General features: G+C 39.2%; 1 protein-coding gene across 9 annotated transcripts in view; it reads left to right on the top strand.

The window, feature by feature from the left end:
- BMPER (BMP binding endothelial regulator) overlaps nucleotides 1-23,942 on the top strand; it is a 148,611-nt gene that overhangs the window by 83,635 nt on the left and 41,034 nt on the right. For 7 of the 9 annotated variants that reach the window (XM_042043388.1, XM_042043387.1, XM_042043383.1 and 4 more), the window contains 3 exons: nucleotides 4,049-4,094; nucleotides 12,312-12,641; nucleotides 19,629-19,965. In XM_042043388.1, coding sequence (XP_041899322.1) covers nucleotides 4,049-4,094; nucleotides 12,312-12,641; nucleotides 19,629-19,965 — 713 coding nt within the window. Of the gene's footprint in view, nucleotides 1-4,048; nucleotides 4,095-12,311; nucleotides 12,642-19,628; nucleotides 19,970-23,942 lie in introns of all 9 variants that reach the window. The other 2 variants (XM_042043391.1, XM_042043386.1) reach the window with 2 other exon arrangements.

Here is a 23,942-nt window from a genome sequence, read left to right as displayed (position 1 = left end):
ATATTTTCCTTGTGCTGATGCATTTTAAATGTTTAGGGTACTTCTGAGATCAAGCAGCTAATATAACTTAATAGAGATCTTCGGTGAAGTACATTGCTTCAGCTGTATCCATGCACAAATTTGAGCATTGAGATGACCAGTTGAACTGGATTCTAAAATGAAAATAGTGGTGGGTAAAAATTCACCACTGACAGTGCTGCAGTGTATAAGTGAGACTGACGGACAAACTCATTCAGTGCTGCTATAGAACCTGCTCCAAGGTTAATGTGAAGTCCTAAACTGCCCTTAACCTCTGAGGTGAGTCCTCAAACAAACTGATTCCTTAGGGTTGGAAAGACCAGCCTTGTTACCCTGCAGCACCATTCCCCCCAGTATATAAGTAGTCAGCCAGCTCCCCACCTTAAAATGCAAGCTGCAAGCAAACCCACCCTCCTCCATGGGTACACAATTACATTTCTGCTCTTCCAAGCTAAATTTGAAGGCCAAATAGGAGAAAGAATGTAAACTCTAGATTAAGAGTTATTTTCCTATTCCAAGTGGGTACCAAGTAGTTTTAAAGCAAATAATATATGCTAATTGATTTGAATCTTTTACTTTTCATCTCTGCTCCACTATCTTTGATGAGACTTTCTGTCACAAATCTATAAACATCAATTAAACACTCCACATTATTTGAGATAAAGATATATTAGTGGTTCTGATACTGACAATCTGAATATCGTGCATAGAGTTATGCTGCTGTCTCTGCAAACTGTAGATGTGTGCACTCCATTCCTTTTCTCTCTTCACAATATTTTTGACAGTAAGCAGTCTTCACTGACTATTGAAGACTGCTGTGGAATAAAATGTGGTTTAGTCTCCCTTAGGTGTCAGGCAACATAAAGTTATCTCATTAAACCTGTATTATTATACAGACAACTGAGTGTGAAAGGATTGAAGATTCACAAAGAATTTAGAATATTATTCCTTGACTTAAATGCTTTACCATGCAGTCTTAATACTCTCTGCATGATATTGTGGGTGGGTTTTTTTGGTTATGGAATCTTATTTTATTTATCATCATAACTTTTGGCCAATTATTTCTTGAAAGTATGGGTTTCAAAGTGGTAATTCTGCAGAAATTTCCAATACTGCACAACCATTTGTATTATTCAATCTATTGGTTACAGGCTGACTTATTTTTTAAGACTGTTTCTGCTATTTCTTTAATTTTCTTCATAGAGCTACACACAAATTTCTGTTTCTTTTGTTCTTTCCTTTTTGGAGCATTTAGTCCCGTATCAGTAATTACAGGAAATGTCTTTCTTAGATTCTTTTCATCTGCTGTGGAGGCAACACATTTTTCAAATTCAGTCCCTCCTGTCACATTTATATTAAGATTGGTCCTCCTTGGTGTTCTAGTGAGCCTTGTGGCTTGTGGTTTCTGTTTTTTACTTTCTGACCACTGACTCCACACAGATATTCCCTCTTTCAAGATACCTGGTGTCAGCTTGCAAGGTGCAGTAGATACCGGCCCTCATTCAGCAAAGCTGTTAAGCATGTGTCCAGTTCTGCTGAAGTTAGTAGGCCCTCCATGTGTACTTAAACTTCAACACATGCTTAAATACTTTATAGAAAGTGAACAATCTCAACATTTGGCAAGACTGAGTTTCAGAGATCCTTTAGACTTCTTCTTATTGAATTCGCTATTTACTTGCCCTAGCTCTGCTGTACTCTGTTCCTTGCCTTGTGCTATTACCTTTCTGATTACCCATCCTTGTAAATTTTCACTTTGCCCCCTCTCCTTATGCCTTTGCATTCCTCACTAACGTCTTAAGTCTGTGGTAATGATCAGTGGTTATGAACATGTCTCTTTTTGTACTGCTAGGAGAGAGCTTGGTGAATTTTACAGCACATAACCTTTTCTGAGCTCCAAGGCTGTGCAAAAGTTAATAGAATTAAATTCACGGCAGGTGAAGACATTTGCAGAGTTCGATTCTGTGGGTAAATTTTGAACCCGTGAACTTCAAGTGAGCTGAAAATTTATTCAGAACACGTCCTCCCATCTCTAGCACAGACTGCATATAATGTTATACACATCTGTTATTATTACAAACAAAAAGTTGCTGTTTTTACTCTAGTGCCAAATGAGGCACAAAAAAACAACAGCTGTTGCTATTGCACAACCAAACAATCCCCTTCCCCCCAGCAATTAGTCTTGCCTTAAAAAAAATAGAAAATAAAAACCTCAGACACAAAATTGAAAACCCCATAAAAAGGAAGAAAAATCCCAGAAAATAAATAGACTCAAATGTGGTCTGCTTATAAATATTCATAGAGAAAAATGGGATCACATCACTTAGCCCACTCCTAAGGGAACCCTCAATGCTAATGAACTCTTGCAGCACATGTTAGCAATAATGGGTTTCCTTATTCTACAAGACAAAAACAGGATCTTGGGCCAACATGGTGGCTCAAATAACCAGCCTCAGAAGGCTGCCTTGGAGATTCCAATTTCACTTGAATTCTTGCCACTTCCAGCTTGGCTGATGATTTCAACTCTTTTATTGAAACACAGAGGTAAGGCTGTGCAGTGCAGTGTGTGGCATTCCGCTGCATGTCTCCATTCCTACAAATATGTGTTGCCAAGCTCCCTATTTCTGTGTGGTTTTAAGGGTTCCTTCTTTAAGGGGTTTTGTTCTAGCAGGTGCTTGGTAGGCCTCCCCATTGTAGCCTGGTCCTCAGCTATTCTCTTTGCCCAGGGACCTGGGAGTCACGAAAACATTTAAGTGCTGTTCACTCTGCCAGTGCAACTCTGATCCAGCCCTTTTCTTAAGTCCAGATGTGTCTCAAGTCTGTTCACATGCAGTTGCATATTCAAAGACAAGATTACACTAAATTGAGCCCTGTGGATGATGTGCCCAAATGGATTCATGACCAAGGATTCATTCACGCCATCTGTGTACATCAAGCAAGAGCAGGATGGAACATGCTCCACTCCAGTTTGCTAGCAGATACTTGGAGTTCATGTCTCCCCATGCACATCGTCAAAACTTGGCAGCACTGTAGGCAGAAAGCAAGGCAGACAGCAATAGGACTGCCTGTGCTCACTTCCCCACTCTTTGCATAGACCTGTCACCAATTTGTTGTCTATTTTCACAGGCTTTCTATACTGTTTAGTGGGCAGGATAGCACAGCTCCATTTGCTCGCTCTTGCTGTCCTCACCTACTTGGTGGGGAACAGGAGCAGTAGTCACACAGCGGGGACTTCCTCTGTGTTCACCTGCTGTTGGAGCAAAGGGTCAGTGCTGGGGAGCAGCACAGCTCCATATACATCTTCTTTGCCTTTGTGGGAATATGGGTGAACTCCAGTATCACTGTAAGTTCTGTTATAACCACCACCAGTTCTTGCTTGGAAAAACACATTGTTCAGTCTGAAATTTTCCAGGCTTATCTGCTAGCTTAAATTTAGGTAATTTAAGAAAAGCAGATAAAGGATCTCTTAAGCTGATGAAGACTGAAAAGGAACATGAGTGTACATACACAGAGGCATGCCTTCTGCTCCTAGTCAGCCTTGTATAAGACAGAACCAGAAATACATGAACCAACCTTCCTTCCTTCCTGCCTGCCAGCCTTCCTGCCTTCCTGCCTGCCTGCCTGCCTTCTGTTTTGGGAGGAGTGTGGGGGTGGAGCAGGTTGCATCTGCACAGGGAATGCATAGGAGATGTATCTATTTTGGGAAGGTGGGGGAAAAGGTAATGAAGTGATCTTGTTAACTCAGTGACAAGTCTGCTTTAGCTATCTGTGCATGTGAGTCCAAAATTCTCTCACACTCTAAAGAGAAAAGTGGTAACAGAACTCTTTTAGTATTTAATTTCTTATAAGACCACCAGGAAGCTTGTTGAATAGTTCTGTCTGTTTTTAGCACCTGATATTTGAAGTTGTAACCAGGCCACTGAGTTCAAACACAACTTGAACTATTTTCAAAGGCTTATCCAGTCTTACAACATGACACAGTCATTGCTCCAAGAATTCTTTCATTAAATCAGCCTGTCTTTCTCTCAATTAGGGTAAAATCCTGAACAGAAAAGGATGCTGTCCGATTTGCACTGAAAGTAAGTTCTTTCTTCACATTCTTTAAATTCTTTTTTATTTTTTCTGAGAAAATAAGTATATAGAAGTATACTTCCTTTTCTGCCTTCTTTTTAGAGGCAGCTAAAGGGCAGGTGATTATTTTTGGCCATGGATTTTGCCTCCTATAAATCTGTAAATTTAAAATAAAATGCTGGGTTATTTGTTTTTCTTTTATTTTTCAAAATGACACTATTTTTGTCAAATCTGAGGTGCATTTTGAAAGATATAGTTGCGCTGTGAAATTTGTAGGCAATAAAACAAGAAAATTAATAAAGTTGTAACTTTTAGGACTTGGGTACCTTTTACACCTGTAACTAACAGTCCAGCTACGTGCATATATAATCACACCTTTGCAGATGATTTGTGAGAGTTAAAAATAGGTGTGCAGAAATCTGAGACACAGTCTGGGGCAGCAGTGCAAAGTAGAATAGACAACTATCCTTCTTTGTTTATGATGTTTAGTTCAACCCTTACCTTCTTTTCCCTTTACTCCTCATTTCAGAAATGATCATTAAATTACAATATCATCCTCCTAGTCAGCAAAGTACTTACACAAACACTTATCTTTAAGCTTGCTCTATTTAAGTCAACAAGGAGACCTGAAGTTAACAGGATACCATTATGTATGTCCTTCAGTATGTATTTAAGTGTTTTATCAAATAGGGACAGACTGCTAAAATGGGGTTTTATGATCTGTAAGAAGGCTTTTGAAAGAAGAAAGTGTTCCTATTCTTTTGTCTAAAACCAAATGGTTTTGCTGTTCAACTCAGTTCTGGGTTCTCTTGAATTGCACAAATCCCATATGCTAAATACCTGTTTTTTCACTCTGCGGCTCAATTATTTTGAAATGTGTAACTTGGGATAAAATAAATCTAGCTTTTGATAATCTTCATTATCAAAATGAAAGTAAGTACAAGCGACAACCTCAGAAACACTTGAAATGATACTGAGCAGAGGAAGAAAGGAAAGAGAATTCAACTGACTAGCAGTTGGTTTCATGTTAGCTCAGTTTCAAGGGAGAAGAAATTTTCATAGAGCTTTGTTCAGATATGACATACCATTAGTGTAATGAATTTATCAATCTCTATCTCACCTCTTTTCTTATGTTTCCATCTCATGAACCTTTCTCATGTGTTCTTCCTGTGCTCTTCTCTAACATGAGAGAGGAGTAAAATAGTGGGGCCAGCCATTCCCTCAAAGCACAGGAGACTCTGCTGTAAGACGTTTAAAAGAAGACCGCACAGTGACTCCTTCAGAAATGCTGCCAGAGAGTGATGACTTGTGGTAATTGTTTCATGGGAGAAGGAGGCAAAAAAATAAAGTTCTTCAAAGTTAAAATAACTCATCTAGGAACCAGGTCACCTAAAAACTCAAAACTTCTTGATGATACAAGAAGGGAATGATCATGACTACAAACATGTGAAATGAAGGTCAGATCATTGTTGCTTGTCCTCCTGCCACGCAGGTCTGTAAAGAACCTGGCTCCATTTTCCCAGTGACCTCCAGGTACTGGCAGACTGCTATTATTTCTCCCCAAAGGATAAACAACCTTGGTCCCTTATGGGAAGGGACCGAGGGTCTTAAGGGTCCTACCTGCATTGCACTGCCTGTACTTGAGCTGAAGAGGCTTGTTGTCCTGTCTCACAGTCCCGTGCTCCACCAGTGCAGTGAAACAGAGGGATCCTTTTCTTACAGAGTTGTCTCACCATGGAGCCATTTAGTATTTGGAGAAGAGCTGATTCCAAACTTTTTTGATTAACAGGGCATTCTTGGCTTTTACAGATAATGTAATCAAGGAGCTTAAATACCCAGTGTCATACAGCAGTGGTGGCTACCACTAGCTGTTTTAACATTGGTATTTTAACATTTGCCATTTGCAAAGAATTAATTCCACCTTTGCACCAGAAGTGCTGTAAATCTTGTCACGACTATCATCCAATAGTAATTGGAAACTTTGCTAATTCAGCCAGTTTCTGGTAAGATGTACACACAGCCCCTTCCCTCACCCACTCACTCATGTTGATCCTGATCCTCTCTCCACATATTATCACACCAAACCTTTCTGGTGCTCCAGCAGATATTAATTTTCCAAATTAAAAACAACATAGGGAGGTACAAGAACATACTGTACACAGGAGAGCTTTGAGTACCGTTTAAGTGCAGCCAATTTCTATGAAGTGGGTCAAAATCAGTCACGTTGTGAAAGGATACACTTTAAACTGAAAAAAAAGAAAATAATCAAAGGGTTATTTTCAAAGCAGTTTGTTGCAAAGAGAAAAAGTACCTCGTCTCCTAAAGGGCTGGAGAGTCTCTTTTGTCTACTGTTGCTGAAGTTAACTATAGTTAGTTTTGGCATGTTGCTTTTTAAGCTCCATGGCTGGCGTACAGTTATCACTAATTAAACACAGTGGTCATAGCAGTGGAAAATTCAACAGTTTAGTTTATGCTGCTGTAAAAAATGTAATGAAATGTACTCTTTTGGGCTTGATTTAGAAAAATCACCACTGACATCAATTCATAAATTAGTAATCCTATGTTAGACCAAGGTCATTTTCATATTAAAACTAAAAAAACCTAAACCGGAGTTCAAATAACATTAACAGACTGCTCTCAACTTCAGACAAAGATCGGAACTTGCAGTGGAAATTAGATCTTTGTACTTGACAAAGGAGAATTCATAGGCCTTGCTGAAATTACCATCCACAGGATGAAAACCTCCTACTAAAACCATGTAGATATACTTTAATCATTATCAATAATCCTAGAACAATCTTACACTGGTCATTGTGAGATTTTGTGGATGAAGTTTTTTCAAAGTGGACTGCAATCATCTAGGCTTACCTGTACAGTAATCTTGCAGTAAAGGCTGCTTTTGGGACAAAAAAATTTTGTTAATCACAAATCATTCTGCAGCTTTTTAAATTGACAAAATGATCAACAGAGCTAAACCAATTTCAGGGGCATTTGGACCCACCTTAGGAATAAAAGGTTGGTGCTTGCACTTGGTCCTGCATCCTTTTTATGTGTTTTTGTAGAATTACTGAAAAAAGCACTGACTTTCAAATAAAAGAAAAAAAAGGAAAAGAAACAAAGTGAGGTTATGCATTGTAGGTATCTGTGAGAGCAGGAAGTGGGACTGAAGGACCACATAGATCCGTGTTTTTTCTGTTATTTGTTTTCCATGAAGAAATACATCAACAAAAAGACTGCAATTGTTTATTCATACTGGAATACTGTTCATGATTTACCTCCCATTTCAGCTGTGATGGTCTACTGTATAAATATGTATTTGGACAAATTGGAATAGCTATTTTATTTATGAAATAGACCATAAAGACTCCTGTGGAGTTTTTGACACCACACCTTGTAATGTGTATTATATCAAGCTGTACTATGCAGAAGTTATGAGGAAAGTCCTCTATGGCTATACATTTATTACAGAAAACCTAATGAAATTCTATTATGCGTGTTCTATAGCTAGTTTTTAAAAGTTAATAATGTGTTCTTTTTGATTTAGGGCTTAATTCAGCATATGGGCTAATTATATTCAAAGTTTCATTTTATTTTTAAAAAGCTGAGATATTTTTGAATTATAGATGTGCAACCAGAACACCCTTCACTGGTAAACTTGTGTTTTTTCCTCCCTCTCCTTACTTAGAAAGTATCCAAACCAATTTTAGTTATAATTTAAAGTATATTTTTCTTGGCCACTGTTAACTACCTACAAACCCAGCAGAGTGTGACCAGACATCTGGACATCTTGGACTTCAATTGACTGCTCTGATCTCCTGAAAAAACAAAACAAGCTATTCTGTGAGCACCAGAGCTAACAGAGCCTGGTTTCCTATGGATTTGTGTCCCATTTCCTTTATATCCCAACAAATAATAAACCCAGCTAGAGACAATATATCCTGTGGCTGGTCTGGAGCTACAAGTGTGCTAATTGCCCAGCCAATATGCTCGTACTCTCAGCTGGTCAGGATGTGTGTGCTGACTGTCTGTCTGGCCTCCACCACGCAGTATATATATTTTGCCTTTCTAAAAAGGCTAAATACTGTCTGGGGGAATGGAGGCACTGGGTAGAAGGCAGAAAGGTACTTTTTGGCAACCACCTAGTTTAATAAGTGGTTCTTACCTGTGCTCAGCATACTACTTACTAGAAATGAGTGGTCTTTCAGACTTTTATCCCTCCACATTGGCCAAACAGCTTGTGATTTTTTTTTCTTTATGAGACTATGTTAAAACTTAGGAAATGCTAATGTGTTCTTTTCCATGCTGTTGCTTTTTTAGCTTCCTTTTTTGTACAGCTACATGTGTTTTCAAAAACATTTCCTTTTCTAATGAAAGTCACTATTTCATCTGAATTGGGAGCATGATTCGAAAAGTCAAGGAAAACATGCTAATAGTTCTATAGTATTCACTTTTAGCACCTAAATACTATTATTAGTTTGCAAGTAAGCTGTAGAGCCTTAGGTGGGAGCTGAGCAAACTACATTAATCACATATGTAGTTTAATATTTTAGTCAAATGTAAAAGTGTGAAGTCTGTATTTAGTTGCTTAAAAAACAAATGTGAAAACTGCCAAGCTTCCAAAGGTTTTATGAATGCCAGAAGGTTTGAATATTGATTTGGGAGAAACATGCAGGATTTCCAAAAGAAGTTTAGTGGTGGTTGCATCCAGCTCTCAATGATGTTTAATCAAAGTTGAGTGCCTGAGGTGTTTTGCAAATCACAGCCTCCTGAACATAGCTCTGGGGCCCTCCTTTGAAAAATCAGTGTTTTTCAAGGATAGAGGGAATGGGTAAATTTGTGTTCATGCGCATGTCTAGATGAGCAAAAGAAGACACCAAAGATTATGAGTGCCAGGTTCAAAACAAGGAAGTGGCAATGATTCTTCATTTCCTTTGCCCAAGGATGTTGTAGATGTCCAAAACATTGTTGGACTGGAAAAATTCACAGAAAATATTTCTATCAAAGGTTACTAAATTAAAAGAAACCATGTCTAGCTCAAAAAGTCCCTCATCTGAAAGTAGTTGGAGGTTGGGAGAATCTCAGGGGGAAGTATTGTATAGAATTGCCCTTTTCTAGCTCTACCTTAGACAGCTGATAAAAGGAGTGTTGGCAATAAGCTGGGAACAATTTACTGTAGGGAAAAAAGGGAAAGATTTACACCTGTGGTGCTATGCCTTGTTATCATAAACTAGCAAAATTCATACTCCAGGGTTGGGGAACATAACTTTGGTGATGCAGCAGCACCTCTTCATCTGTTATGTCCCAACAGAAAAGCAAGTCACACACAATCCTAACTAGAGATCAGTGCTTCCAATAGATTTCAAAAACTGCTAAGTAGAAAGACTGGTTTGTTTCAGAAGGGAAAAAGAAAAGAAAAAAGAGAAAAAAAAGAAGAAAAAAGGAAAAAGTGAAAGAAAACCATAAAATATCATGTGATTGAAACTCTCCCAAAAGGACATAAACGACAACCCAAAAGCTAAAAATGGCAGGAATTCTTTTCATGTTGACTGTCTTTTGCAGTCTTGTTACACCCGGTATTTAAGGTTTATTTCTAGGCCAACCAGTTTTTCTTACTCTCAGTGCCTGAGTTATCACACACACTCTTACAGGGTGTGGATTTATTTTTAAACCCCACAATTTTAGCAAACCTTTCAAGAATGTTTTACACAGTGGTATCAGAGAATCAATTATTCAGCCTGTTTTTGGGTGGATTTTCCCTCCTCCATTTCCTTGGTTATTAAAGAAAACAGCGAAATTTGGATCAGACCTTTAGCTATCCAGTCCAAAATACATTTTTAGCTGCATGGCATCAAGTTGACATATGACGTGACACGATGTAACATAACATAAAACAACATTACTCTGCATAACACATTAGAAATTAAAAACAAATATTTCCTTTGGATCCCATTGGTACTATCAATTTTACTTGCACATCTCTAAATTATGTTTGCTCCTCTCATGTCTTGCCTCTTAGTCACTTGCTTAGGTGAAGAATCAGCCTCCCCCTCCCAACAGGTTGGTTAAAAACATGTACAACGTGTTCTTGGCCTTAGAAATACAGAGAAAAATCAGATCTTTCCTCTGGGATCTTCTCTGATGTTTGGCTGATTTTGGTTTTTTTGTTGGTAATTTCCTTGTTTTCATGAAAGTTGTCATTAAACTTAAGGAAAAATTAAAGCTGGAAAAGCTGAAGTACAATCTGAGCTGTAATAACATGTATCTTAATACTCATCATGCAGATACTTAGATATATACATAAGAAAACCAGAAACATGTTAGTGTGATTTAGTAACAGCTAAGGTCAGATGGTCTTCATACAAAATCTATAGATTATTTTTCCTATTGGTAAAAATTACATTGGTAATTAAAAGCCATATGATTCCTGCCAATTTATGGAGAATCAATTCATATAATGAACTTTGGAAAGCAGTTATTAACATCCTCACTGGTATCAGTGAGGAAAACTCACAGAAGTGCACATTTTTAAAAGCACTCTCTTGCCTAAATGTCTTGATTTTCAGGCTCCGCGTCAAGTCTGTCAGGCCTGTTTTCCAGAGATGCTGATCAAATATGGGTCATTTTGACTTCTGATGGAGCTGTCAACATGATGTCCTTGAGAAATTGAAACTTTTTGTCCCTAGCTGCCAGACACAGTAAAGAGGGCTAATAATGATGCCAAGATGAGTTACTGGCTTAGCTAAAGAAGCATGCATGTGGCTAATTAGGTGTAAAGTACAAATCACCCAGGTACTAGCTCTGTGATAGCTTTGACCCATGCGGTGAGAGGAGAGTGAAATTAGGCTTTAGGAAGACCTTTCTCACAGTAGGGACAGCCCAACACTGCAACAGGTTGCCAGAGGTGGCAATGGAGTTGCTGTTACTACTGCTCTTCATGGGCAGGTTAGATAAACATCTGTCAGCTATAATATAGGTACAGGTGATTCTTCATTGCAGCTGGAGAAGAAAAAGATAATGTCTTCTGGGGCCTCCTTCTGCCCCATTTTCTGTGTCTCCATGTAGGTTTGCTTGGGTGCTTTTTACAGCTAGAAAAACACCAGAAAGTTTACAGTTGCTTTATCATAGCACTCTGCCTAGGCTGAAAAACACTGCTGAGAAAGGTGTATTGTGTACTTAGAACTGTATTGCACTCCACAGGAGGAATTCTCTTCCCCTTCTCCATAATGTTCATGTCTCCTTCTTTTTTGTAGATTTGAATTTGCCTTTTTTAAGCTGATTTTTCAGGCAAGTCATTAGTAGTTAAACAGGCATCGTCTTTCAAAGCAGCCTTAGCCCATGGGTATACAGCTGGCAATAGCAGTGTGCATTTCTCTGCCTTGAGACTCCTTCTTCCAGGAACGGCAGCAGTGTGGTTAGAACCTGTTGTTATACCAGAAGGCTACAAGGTGAATGCATTTGCTGCTATCTTTGGTTGTGAGGCAATTCAGTCAGTTGCTGGGTAACTCAGCATCATTGACATGAATGTGGAAATGTTCTGTTTTGGGCTGTGACTTCTCTAATCAGCGTACGGCTACAAACATCCATAAGAAATCTCCATCCATTTGTAATGATGCAGATGATCGGTAGAGACACCATGCTCTTTGGCAGTCATTGCATCATGTTAGTCATGTAATACTGACTTTCAGTAACTACTACAAGTCAGCTGTGTATAAACAACATATACAATAGCTTGTATATTATATAGTATATATACTATACTGAATCAAGATGTTGGTTCTACAGGTATTTTGGGGAAAAAAATGTAAACACACCTAGTTTATAAATGTACAATATTTATAAGTGTGTATATGTAAAATATGGACAGAACCAGCTCCTGCTAAGTGATCTGATGGCTTTTAATTTCAGGGAGTCACTGAAATTTGAAAAAAATTGTAATAACCTAAACTATACATTATATTTAAGGGACAAAGCTACAGGTTAGCCTTCCTATGCTGCCCCAGGGATGAACTGGCCTTTGGTTACTATCTACTTTGGGAAAGACTTCTACTAAAGCAATGAAGCTTTTGTTTTTCAAAGACCTTTTTATTCCTAGTGGGTGCCGGTCAAAATCTACCCCATAGAGCAGATAGATTAGATGAGAGCAGCATCTCTAAGTTCTTATCAACTGCTTTTTTCAAACTTCAATTGATCCTGATATGGCGCTTTTGTTTCTCACTCACCTGCAGAGCCTGGAGTTTGCACTGTATTTGGAGATCCTCACTACAACACTTTTGATGGACGGACATTTAACTTTCAGGGAACATGTCAGTACGTTTTGACGAAAGACTGCTCCTCCTCTGCCTCGCCCTTTCAGGTGCTGGTAAAAAACGATGCTCGTCGGACCCGTTCTTTCTCCTGGACAAAGTCAGTGGACCTTGTGTTGGGCAGAAGCACAATCAGCCTCCAGCAGCACCTCACAGTGAAGTGGAATGGGACCCGAATTTCACTACCTTGCGAGACACCGCAATTTCAGATCGATTTGGATGGTTATTTGCTGAAAGTGACAACCAAAGCAGGTAGGACAAGTGTATGTGTGTGTCTGTGTATGTTTGCGTGTGTGTCTTTCTCTGAGGAACTTCCCAAGTTCAACATGAACTGTAGTCAGTAAAAAAGCATGGCAGCAGTAATAAATATTGTTATAACTCTTTAGAGTTTAGAGAAACCCACAGTGCTTTCAAAATTTCTGCAGCCCACAAGCAGACAGAAATCCCAGCTATGAGTTTGAAGTCTGCAGGATATTGCTTAAGCTGTGTTTCATTCTGTGGCTGACAATTAACTGCCCAAATAGACAAATTGCCATGACTTTTACTTACAGTAACTTAAAAGTGTCTTATGCAAAGTATGGTGGGTTGACCCTGGCTGGACATCAACCAAACATGCCCACCAAAGCCACTTTATCACTTCCCTCCTCACCTGGACAGGGAAGAGAAAATATCATGGAAGACTCGTGGTTCAAGATAAGGACTGGTAGAGATCACTCAGCAATTACCATCATGGGGAAAATAGACTCAATTTGGGGAAATTAGTTTAATTTATTGCCAATCAAATGTGGGTAGGATAATGAGAAATGAAGTAAAATATTAAAAAAGCCTCCACACTTCCAGTTCCCTTCTTCATAAGCTGAGCTTTACTCCCAGTTGTCTCTACCTCCTCCTTCCCTGAGTGGTGTTGGGGGGGTTGGGAATGGGATTTGCAGTGAGTCCATCACATATTGTATCTACCAGGTCTTCCTCCTCAGGGGAAGGACTCCTCATACTCATTCCTTGCTCCAGCATCGGGTCCCTTCCATGGGAGACAGTTCTCTGCAAAGTTCTCCTGTGTGAGTCCCTCTCATGGTCTGCATTTCTTCACAAACTTCAAAAATGTGGGTCCCTTCCACAGGGCGCAGCCCTTCAGGAACAGAGTCCAACATGGATTCCCCACGAGGTCACAAGTCTTGCCAGTAAATGTCCTCTAGTGTGGGCTCCTCTCTTCATGGCTCCAGGATGGACTTCCCACAGGGTCACAGTCTCCTGTAGGCATCCATCTGCTCCAGTGTGGGGTTATCCAGGAGCTGCAGGTGGATCTCTACTCCAGCATGGAACTCCGTGGGCTTCAGTGGGGCAGGCTTGCCTCACCATGGTCTTCACCATGGGCTGCAGGGGAATATCTGCTCCAGTACCTCCTCTCCCTCCTTCTCCACTGACTGCAGGGTTGTTTATCTTACACTCTCCCTCCTCCTTCTGACTGCAGTTGCACAGGTCTTTTCTCCCCCTTCTTAAATATGTTATCCCAGAGATGCTATGATTGTTGCCAAGGCCAAGCCCATCTTGGAGCCAGCTGGAATTGGTCCATCTTGGAGCCAGCTGCAATTGGCTCCATTGGACATGGGGGAAGTTTCTGGCAGCTTCTCACAGAAGCCACCCCTGTAGCTCTCTGCTTCCAGAATCTTGCCATACAAACTTAGTACATGATATCATTTGTTACTTACAGATAAGAACAGAGAAGAGATCAGTTCTTAAACATAAAATTCAGGTTTTTCAAAGTTCCAGGAACATATCTTGCATTTTAAGTGAGAAATTATATAAATTCATGGTTATAGTGGCTGGAATGAGTTTATGTTTTAAAATTATGGAAATATTTCGCTGGGGCTACCCAGCAAAATGGAGGCCCTGGTTTGAAAAGGAAGGCCTAATTTACTATTCAGTGCCATCTTACTGGGCTTGCTTTGTGTTCAAGTAAGAAGTTGTCTGCAAGGAACAGTCTACAGCACCACAAGCAAAAGGAAATTAGAAACTTTATAGTATGCTACCTTATTTCTAGAAACAGGGAAGGGAGATAGCATTCTCTCAGGTCTTTTGAGTCTTAGAAAATACATTAATTGTCAAAATGCTAAACCAGAGGATTTACTTTTGCTTTGATAAACTGTTCTGAAACTATAGTATCCTTGCGTAGATAAATACTGAGGAGAAGTTTAAAACTTTCTCATTAGCATGTGTTAGCTACTACTATAGTCCTGAGAGATTTCACTTACACAGTGAAGTACTGTTTCAGTGAGAATACTATTTACTGTTAATTCAATTAAATGCCATGTGGAAGCAGTGAAACCAGTCTTTCTTATGGAGTGATACGGTTGCAGGCGTCACGCATAGTCATACTCATTATCTAGCATAATTTTTTTTTCAAGGGGGACACTAGCACCCACTGTTGAGCTGAGAGTTTAGACACCTGTTCATTTAACCTCTGGAAATGTGAATCTGCATAATGTGGATCCCAGCTCTGGGCTCATTCCTCAAAGTGGCAATACAGATTTTTGTGGCTGTCTGTAAAATGCACACAAGTTGACCATTATTCACAACTTCTAATTAGAAGCATCTTGAGGGTTTTTCTTTGCAGCCAGCTGAACACCATGAATTCAGGCGATGTGGATTTCATTAGCCAACCACAGGCCAAGGAAGGGTTTTCAACTGAAGATGAATGGCAGCTAATCCTGCTGCTATTCCATTTGTCTCTGGTGCAAGCCTAATAAATGACTACACACATCCTTGTCCATGTGTTGGCAGAGGAAGTGCAAACATGGCATATGACAACATACCAAACAGTGTGTAATCACTGCAAATTATAGCCTAAATAATTCCTCCCCTTAATGGAGCAGGATCAGGTTTCTCTTGCTGAATACAGCATGATGGGCCAGGTCCTCCTTTCCTCAGCACATAAGGCCTGGAAAGAAGCAGAATGGCCTGGCTCCATTTTGCTGGGAGAGGATAAGCAGCAGAGAGGCTGTAGAGAAGAAGAATGTGCTGAGTAGAACTGGTTTAAAGGCAAACATTTTGTTCCACAGGAAGTTCTGAGTACCAGGAGAAAAAAAATGGAGAAATTTCTGTTTCAGAAGGAAACATGGATTTTTAAAAAATAAATGCTTTCCCAGTGTACAGTGAAAAAAGAGAGGAAGGGAGGAAGTAATGAAAAATAAGCAAAACTGCTGCACTAGAAGTAGAATTCAAAGTAAAATTGGGCTGGGAAATGCAGGGTCTGGTGCTTACAGCTCAGCCAGCATTCCCACGGATTTTGGTTTTCCTTTTGCAGAGCTGGGAGTTGAGCCTTGGATAAAACAGGGAAGCCCAAAGCTTCAGGAAGTCTTGTGGTCCCTGGCTACAAGGCAATGTGCATGGCAGGGTAGTCCTGGAGTTTCATATCCCGATCGTTCATGCTTCTAGGCAGCCCACCAGGCGAGCTGGCGGGAAACCAGCTTGGAGCCTTGCCTGTGCTGTTTTGGAAGTTGAATACGATATGTCTCCCTGAAGCATTTCAGTTCTGATGAATTGGCATTTTCCAGTGAAAACCTGTGTTGTTGCTAAATTCCTCACCAGCTGTAGCCCTGGATGCCATGCAGCAGAAGTCCTTGCACTCTGCACTGGAAGCTATGGGTCTGATTGGGATATGTTGAGTCCTTATCCAAAATTTGTGTGTTGGAAAGACAAAAGACTTTCACAGGGATGGTGGTGCTTATCTATTCCTCTATTGCATGAGCATTTTGTTGTTTTTTCTTTGCTATCTTTTGCACAAAGCCACTTTGCTGCACTTTTTCTATACCACTTTGACATTAAATCTTTATGGAAGAGTTGTTGGCTGGTTCTTGAGGATTCCTTTAAATCTCAAGGATGCCAGGAAAATCATGCAGAACAATTGATGAGAGCTCCCAGCATGAGTAACTCAGTGTGTGATATACATAAATCTAGAAGGATTTTTTTTAAAATGCAGTAGAGTACATAATATGCCAAGTTAAGAAATCAAGTAACAAGTTGGTTAGGCATCCTTCAAAGAGAGGATAATTGGAAAAAATGAAAAAGTAACTCAGAGAATATTTCTTTTTTGCACATCCCCAGATGGGACAGATGTTGCATCCTTTGACTTCACATCTCTCGGATTCTGATTCTTGTCCAAGTGAATGGGAAACTCATCCATTTTGGAGGGGGGGAAGAAAGGGGGGGTATAGGCACCAAGAAACTCTTCCAAACAGTTTCTGTCTGCCAAGGAGACCATTTCAAGCACTGCTCTGTAGCATAATCCCGTCTGTCACAGCTCTTGTTGGTTTATAGAAACTAACTGGATTTTCTGCTTGTGAGCAAACAAAAGGCACACACTGCACAGTGTGATCAGGCTCCAACAAAATTATCGTGCATGTAGGGGTAAATACTCTTCCTTGTTACTCCAGAAAGGAGAAAGCTCTGTTATGGACAGAAACCTTTACGCTGTTCATCAAAGCTAGAAATTACCCTTCTATCTGAACAATTACAGCAGAATAAAGTGTAATTAAGCCATAGCAGCTAGAGGAAAGTATGTCCATGTGGTTGTTAGATAGTGAGTCTCTTGAATGAAATCCAGGAATCAAAGCACGAACCTCTAGCTTTTAAAATGTGCATTTTTATATGCTGAGAAGAAAAGCCATAATTTGATGTTATTCTTCTTCTGCATACCTGCATGCCTTTTGCAGGTCTACAAAAGCAAAATGTAACAAGTAAATTAACTCAGGTGAAAAGGACATAAATATTCAGGACAATTTTCAAGTTAACCTTTCATAATTAATGTATTTTCACTGAAGATCAGTAAGTTTTATCTTAAGGAAAAAAGTAGTCCTAAAAGGAAAATTAAGATAGAATCCTTTGCCAGTCTTTTCGGACTTTGTTTAAAGTAGGGAGCTTCTGAGGGAGCTTCTCTGGGGGAAGAACTTGGACACAGCCTTAAAAACTATAGTTATTTTCTGAAAAGAACTGTTTGAGAATTTGGATCTTGATGCTTTAAACTTTGAGAAAGTTTATGTGATTCTCAAGTCTGAAGAAATCTTGGTTTATAATTTAATGGCAAGTATTTTCTAAATGCCAGCACGGCAGTATTAATCTTGTGTCTGCAAATCAAGCTGTGTTTTGTTTTGTTCAGTGTTGTCAGAAGCAAAGACAGCTGGATTTTGAATTTGTCCAGCACTGATAATGTATGAAGCAGCTTAAAAGGCAGCTCTCCCCCTTGCCACTGTGCTGGCCTCATTAACAGTTGTAGTCTTGCACAATTTCTCAGTTGGCTGGGTGTAAAGTGCCTTTGGAGGAGGAGACGGTGTCCCCACCCATGCTGGGTTTAGGAGGTAATTTGAAACTGATTTCAGGCATAGTTAGCTCAGGATATATTTGTGCTATCATTGCTAACCTATGGTGGTAAGAAAACAGTGTAATATACTGTAGTGACAGGTGATGCAGAATTATCTTCACAGCCTTGACGAGTAAATCATTCCCAAAACTCTTGGTGACATGGTGCAACCTACACAAGCACTGGGGCAGGATGTTAAGATGGCAACACACCCCTTCTATAGCCATAATTGCTGCTTGAACCTCACCCTGTTCCTCTGCAATGCGGGTAGGAATTGTCATAGGAGACAATGGGATGTGTTGCTGAAGGAAGGGTTCCAGCTTTGAACTGAGTCACTGGTATGTTAATTACTTACATGAGGATAGGGCAGGATTTGGATCACACAGTGACAAGCACTGATTTACAGGAGGAAAGGGTGGTGCTAAGCCAGCCCACACAGCAAATGAAGAAAGCTGGAGAGAAGCCCTGGTCCTGCACCACAGAGTGATGCTCTTTGGTATTCTTGGCTAAGCAGGGAGAACAGGGTAAAATCTGGATTATCCTGTTTAAAAGTGGGATCCTGTGTTTATTCTTAATTAATTGTTACTCACAGGTATTTTATGAGAGCAAATTAACATCAGCAAAATGATTTGTGATCTTCAGGTGCAGGGTTACTGCAGATGTGACATAGAATGATTCATGAGACATGGAAATAATTACAAGAAAGGCCATTTTTGGGTAGAAGTTAAGCAGCAATGTTTCTTGTTTTAATCCCAAATGATATCAAAAGTGTTTTCCCTTATGAGCTGCCTATTTACTCCTCAAAGAATGGGATTCATTTAATTTACAGTCACTCAGGTAAAAACTAGAAGTTTAGTCTACACCTGATCTCTGGTCCCTCTAGAGTATTGCTGGGAACAGAAAGTAGTTCAGATTCAGAAAGTAGTTTATTCCCTCTGTATTAGACAATCCTGTTGCGATCCAGAGCTGCCTATTTTACTCCATCAAAGGGCCTAGACAGCTCACTTAAGCTAGACACCAGCTTTTAGATGGGTACAGACAGATAAAATGGATTTCACTCACCAAAAGTGACTTTGATTTTGATGTTCTGGAAGTGCCAAACCTTCCTGTAAATCAAATTGTAGCAGATTACATCCCAGCCATTAGATAAAGGTTAGATGTTACCGTCACTTCTCAGTGTTGCTAACTTATGCAGACTACTTCAAAAGGTTGGTAATTAATGCCTTTTGAATGAACAGTTTGAATCCAATTCAGAATGTTTTCTTATAACAGTTTTACCCATCTGATATATCTTTAATCCTTATAACTCTTTCTACTCCCACAAAATAAGGTACTTGTATTGGAACAGTTGTATTCACCCCAATGAGCCATCACTGTCAGCTTTGTAGGCAAAAGTAGGATGTTTCCCATAAGGTGGTCACTGCTGGAGTCTCACAGGACATGGACATCTTTGTATGATCACGACCTGTGCAATGGGTTGCAATGGTTGAAATTCTGGGCCCCCTTCAAAGTCAGCTAGAAATTTACCATAGCAAATTCAATTTGCAGAATTTTGCAAGGGCTCTCCTTTGATGTTGGGAGTAGTCCTGCCTTGGCTTCATATTTTTTAGGATGACCCCATTCATTAGCAAGAAGGAACAAAAATAAGAAGAGATAGGCATGAATGTATTGTAATTGACTGTAATTTAAGAAACACTGCACTTGCCAGAGGCACTTACTGGGAGCTATGGGAACTATATAGAAATCTAACAGCATTATGAGAATGAAGCCGATGGCTTTGTTCAGGTTCCCATGAAAGCTGTTTCACAAACATAAGGTGCAGTTTGTTATTCTCAATTTCTTCTCTTTCTTTTTCTATGTGCATTTTTGTCTTATCTTTTTATTAGGCTTGGAAATATCATGGGATGGAGACAGTTTTGTGGAAGTCATGGCTGCACCTCATCTGAAAGGCAAACTCTGTGGTCTGTGTGGCAATTACAATGGGCACAAGCGAGATGACCTGATTGGGGGGGATGGGAATTTTAAGTTTGATGTGGATGACTTTGCTGAATCCTGGCGTGTGGAGTCCAATGAGTTCTGCAGCCGCCCGCAGAGAAAACCTGTACCCGAGCTCTGTCATGGGACAGTCAGGGTGAAACTCCGAGCTCACCGGGAATGCCAGAAACTCAAAGCGTGGGAGTTCCAGAGCTGTCATTCAACGGTGGATTATGCCACATTTTACCGGTAAGTGTGGCTTACTGTGGAGGGAGATACTAAGTTACTGTGTGAGGAGAAAAACCACGAAGTAGGCCCAGGTTCAACAGCATTTAAACATGTGTTGAGATGTTTTTGCTAAGAATTAATAAACGGACTTACAGTTTTCTGAATCCAGATTCAGAAGAAGATGGTCCTGAGCTAATAGACCTGAGCAGCCAACAGTGAGAAAGGCAGGCAGGCTTGTGATAACCTAGAGAAAAAGTACTTTTGGAGACTGAGGAAAGAGGAGGAAGAGACTTCAAAACATTTTCGTAAACTCCCTCTGGCTTCAAAGTCGGTTGTAAAGTTGAGGCTGACTTTAATTGCTATTTCTTGTGGTCCAGAGAAGTGTGCCTTCCCAGAAACATTTTGAAAATTACCTTATTAAAGCAGGGATATTAAATATGACTGGTGCCTCTTGGATGGTGGGGTTTGTGGGTTGAGAGTTTGAAAGGGGTGAGTTAAGAAAAATTCCATGTATGGCCCGTCCTGCCCTGGGAGAAAAGAAAGACAGACGAGGATCTAGAATCCTTGTCTGAGCTAATGATTTACGATTTTTTATCTTTAAAATGCTTAAAGTCTAAAACAAAGAGACGTATTTTCTGTTCTTTAATTGGCATGAGTTTATTTACTTCTCACTCAGTAAATACAATTCTCTTTCCTTTCATGCCTGACATAAAAGGTAAGAGCAAGCTGAGTCACCGTTACATGGTTGTGGATGGAGCTGCCTGATCTCTGTGCTCCCAGCTTTCTCCATTTGGGCACATCCACTGAACTCTTTGATTTATTAGCAAAAGCTTTCTAGAATGACTCGATTTCCCTTATGCATTGCCTTTCCTCTTTTTTATAATGAGACAGAAAGACTTTTATCTACTGCAGCAGAGTACATCTGGGACTGGGAAATGCTAGAAGACGACATACAGCTTGGCTTGTAGTCTGTGTGCCTCTGCACTTATTTTGCTATGGTGTATCCCTGTGCTAGGAGCCTGGCAAAGAGTAAAGATTATATTGTGTGCAGGTTATAATACTTTATCTTTTCCAATGGCTGAAGGCACAACAGAGAGCACTAGAGAAGCTAACACACATACAGGGTCTGTTGAATGCATTTCAGCAACATTCCCATCTCACTTCCATCATCCTTTAAAGGTAGGTGATGACAATGCAAATGGAAAATGGACACAGAGAGATTTGTTTAATTTTGCAGTGGATTTTTTGTTCCTTTTTTAAAGTAGCTCATGATTAATTTAGTGCAATACACTTCCTGACACCACAGCAGAAAGTGATTTATATTTTGGCTACAGTGGTCAAAAAAAGTCTACATGCTTGCACTGAAGAATTACCGTAGAGCTTTTCTGTTCTTTTAAAATGATGTCTAATGTTTGTCCTGGAAAGACAATGAAATCAAGCAAGTATTTAATTTGATTGTGTCCTTTTGTAGAAAAGTGTATTTTTCCCTAAGGAAATGTTATGTTGAAATGACCATCATATTCCATTAGAAGTAGCTGTTCATTTGTTTCTGTTTAGATGTTGCTAGCTGTTAGAATGCTCAGCTTCCAACCAGGAATAAAGATAAACCATAATTTATAGCTAAATAATGGTACATAATAGAATGCTGCATCTTGTTAGAAACTGATAAAGTTGTAGCAAGGAATTTAGTCAATGACCATGGCCATTTTTCATAGCAGGAAGTTTCTGCAAGGAGGTAATGATTATGGGACATGCATTCAAGAAAGTCCTGGAAACCCTTCTGAAATAAATCTTTGCAGATATAAATATATGTGTGTGTGTATAAGTACAAATACGAGTATTTGAGAGATTTACATTTTTCATTAATTTATTTTCAAAGAACTTATTACTGGTGATGTGCTTTTACAGGAGGTTTAAATTTCCATTAAAAGAAATTCTAATTAACATAGTGTTTAACTGAGGTTTTTTTTTGGAAAGGCGTATTTAGTCAATGTTCTCTAATTTCAGGGTAAGTTTAACTAAAATTTTAAAAATTCTGGTTTTTAAATTCTGAACAGGCTCCTAGAAGTAAGAAAAGTGAGGAGGCAGAATGATACGGTCAGATTCTTTTATTTTCTCCTAATGTTCTCATTGACTTGAATAGCTTCTCAGTTTTTACCCTCCAACATTGCATATTATGGAATTTTTCCTTTTGAAATACTACATTTTCAAGAGTTAACCTTTCTTGGTCATTTTTGCTGATATTACTGACATTGCTTCATTTTCATTCTGCTGCTTGGGTAGTCACCTGCTGTTAATAACAATTCTCAGAAATAGAAATAAACTCAGCAGGAATATTAGGAATGAGGGTGTGTTTTCTCCAAATACCAAAAAAGGCAGCGAACAATGCATTGCAAACATTTATCTTGACATTGTGTTACTGAGGAGATTTCTGTGAAGATATCTCAAATTCATTTTAAGTCTCATTCTTTTTACAGCTGTAGTTTCTCCTTTTGTTAGCCATCCAAAAACCATACAGCCTGATTGTTGTGGTTGTTAAGTGAAAAGGATATAGTTAATGTTTTACAGAGTAGAGACCTAGCTGCATGTTAACTCCTGAGCTTGACCTTGAGAGACCTGTAACACCTTAGGTTTTGCACCTTGCCCTTAACCCTTTTTCTTTTTGAAATTGTGACTTTGGTGACTTGTGTTTCCCTGCAAAGCATATGGCAAAAGAAAGTACAATGTAAATGTGTGAGAAAGGATTTTGAAGTAGTCCTGACTGCAAACTAACAAACCTAGCATCTAATTTTATACCACTTTTTTAGTTCTTTGTTTTGTAACTAGACAGGTTTTATGGTTTTTTAATTGTGGTTTGCTTTTAGTTTTGGGCTGGTATTTTTTGTTTGTCTTTAATGCACTGCTAGTTGTTCAGTACTCATGAGTAATACTCTAAAAATAACCCTTAGGGTTGAACTTCTTGGAGGCAAGTTCATTGAGCAGGGAAATGATTTTGAATTTCCAGGAGATTTTGGTAAACTCTGTGTGAAGAAGAGATTAGCAGTTAGTGTCATCACCATTGCCACTTGTCTATTTTGGTGTTTCAATGTGGATAAGAATCCTTGAGTGGTCCTTGAAAAAAAAAAGTAACACAAAAAGTTACCAAGGTTACTCAGTAGCAAGTTTTAGACAAGATATTGCAATAAGGCTGTCACTCAAACTCCTGAAACTGATCGAGTGTAAGCAGAATTAAAAATAGGTGATACTATCTCAATATCTTGTGCCGCTGTTACCAGAAAAACCTCTGTCATGTTATCGGGAAATAATTTAAGCTCATGGATGAGGATTTGGGGATCTTGGGGAACTTGAGGAAGAAGAGGACTTTCTGTTCTCACCAAGCCTAGGACGCAGGAGACACTGTAGAGGAAGACACAGGACTCATACTCCTAGAACACCTGCCCTCGTTAGCATCCATGGCTTTCTAGTAGGTTGGTGGGGTCTTTTTTTTTTTAAACAATTGCATCAACAGATTTGGTATGTGACATCAATATGGTATCAGTGTATCACCCATCTCTAATACACCTACACAGCAGCTGAGTTCATAAATGACTAATTAGACAGTGCTTGAGTCTCTCACTACTGCCATAATTTGGAAAAAATTCAGTATCTTGGTTTAGCCATGCAATAGATTTTTCTATTTCACACTGGAAAATTTGTGTTCCTAACTCTTAAGATAACTCTTTTTATGATTATTACTCTTCCTATTATTCATATATATTTTTGCTATTGTTGTTATTATTATATTTTTAACTGGCAATAGCACACTGAATAATTAATTACTCTCTCTTTTGTAATTGTCCTTGGATGCATTTTTCTCTTAAACACTTGAATTTAATTATCAGTATTTTAGGGCAAGCAATAACTGACATAGTAAAGCATCATTTGTTTGAATCTGTTAATCACATGCATTCAAGAATTGCAAATCTACTTTATTGCAATTCTTGACTTAAATGTTCCCT

Source organism: Corvus kubaryi, unplaced genomic scaffold (genome assembly GCF_017639235.1).
Source record: "Corvus kubaryi isolate FWS band 111438036 unplaced genomic scaffold, C.kubaryi_AGA036_p1.0 37398, whole genome shotgun sequence".
NCBI lineage: Eukaryota > Metazoa > Chordata > Aves > Passeriformes > Corvidae > Corvus > Corvus kubaryi.
This window is presented reverse-complemented; position numbering and strand designations above follow the sequence as displayed.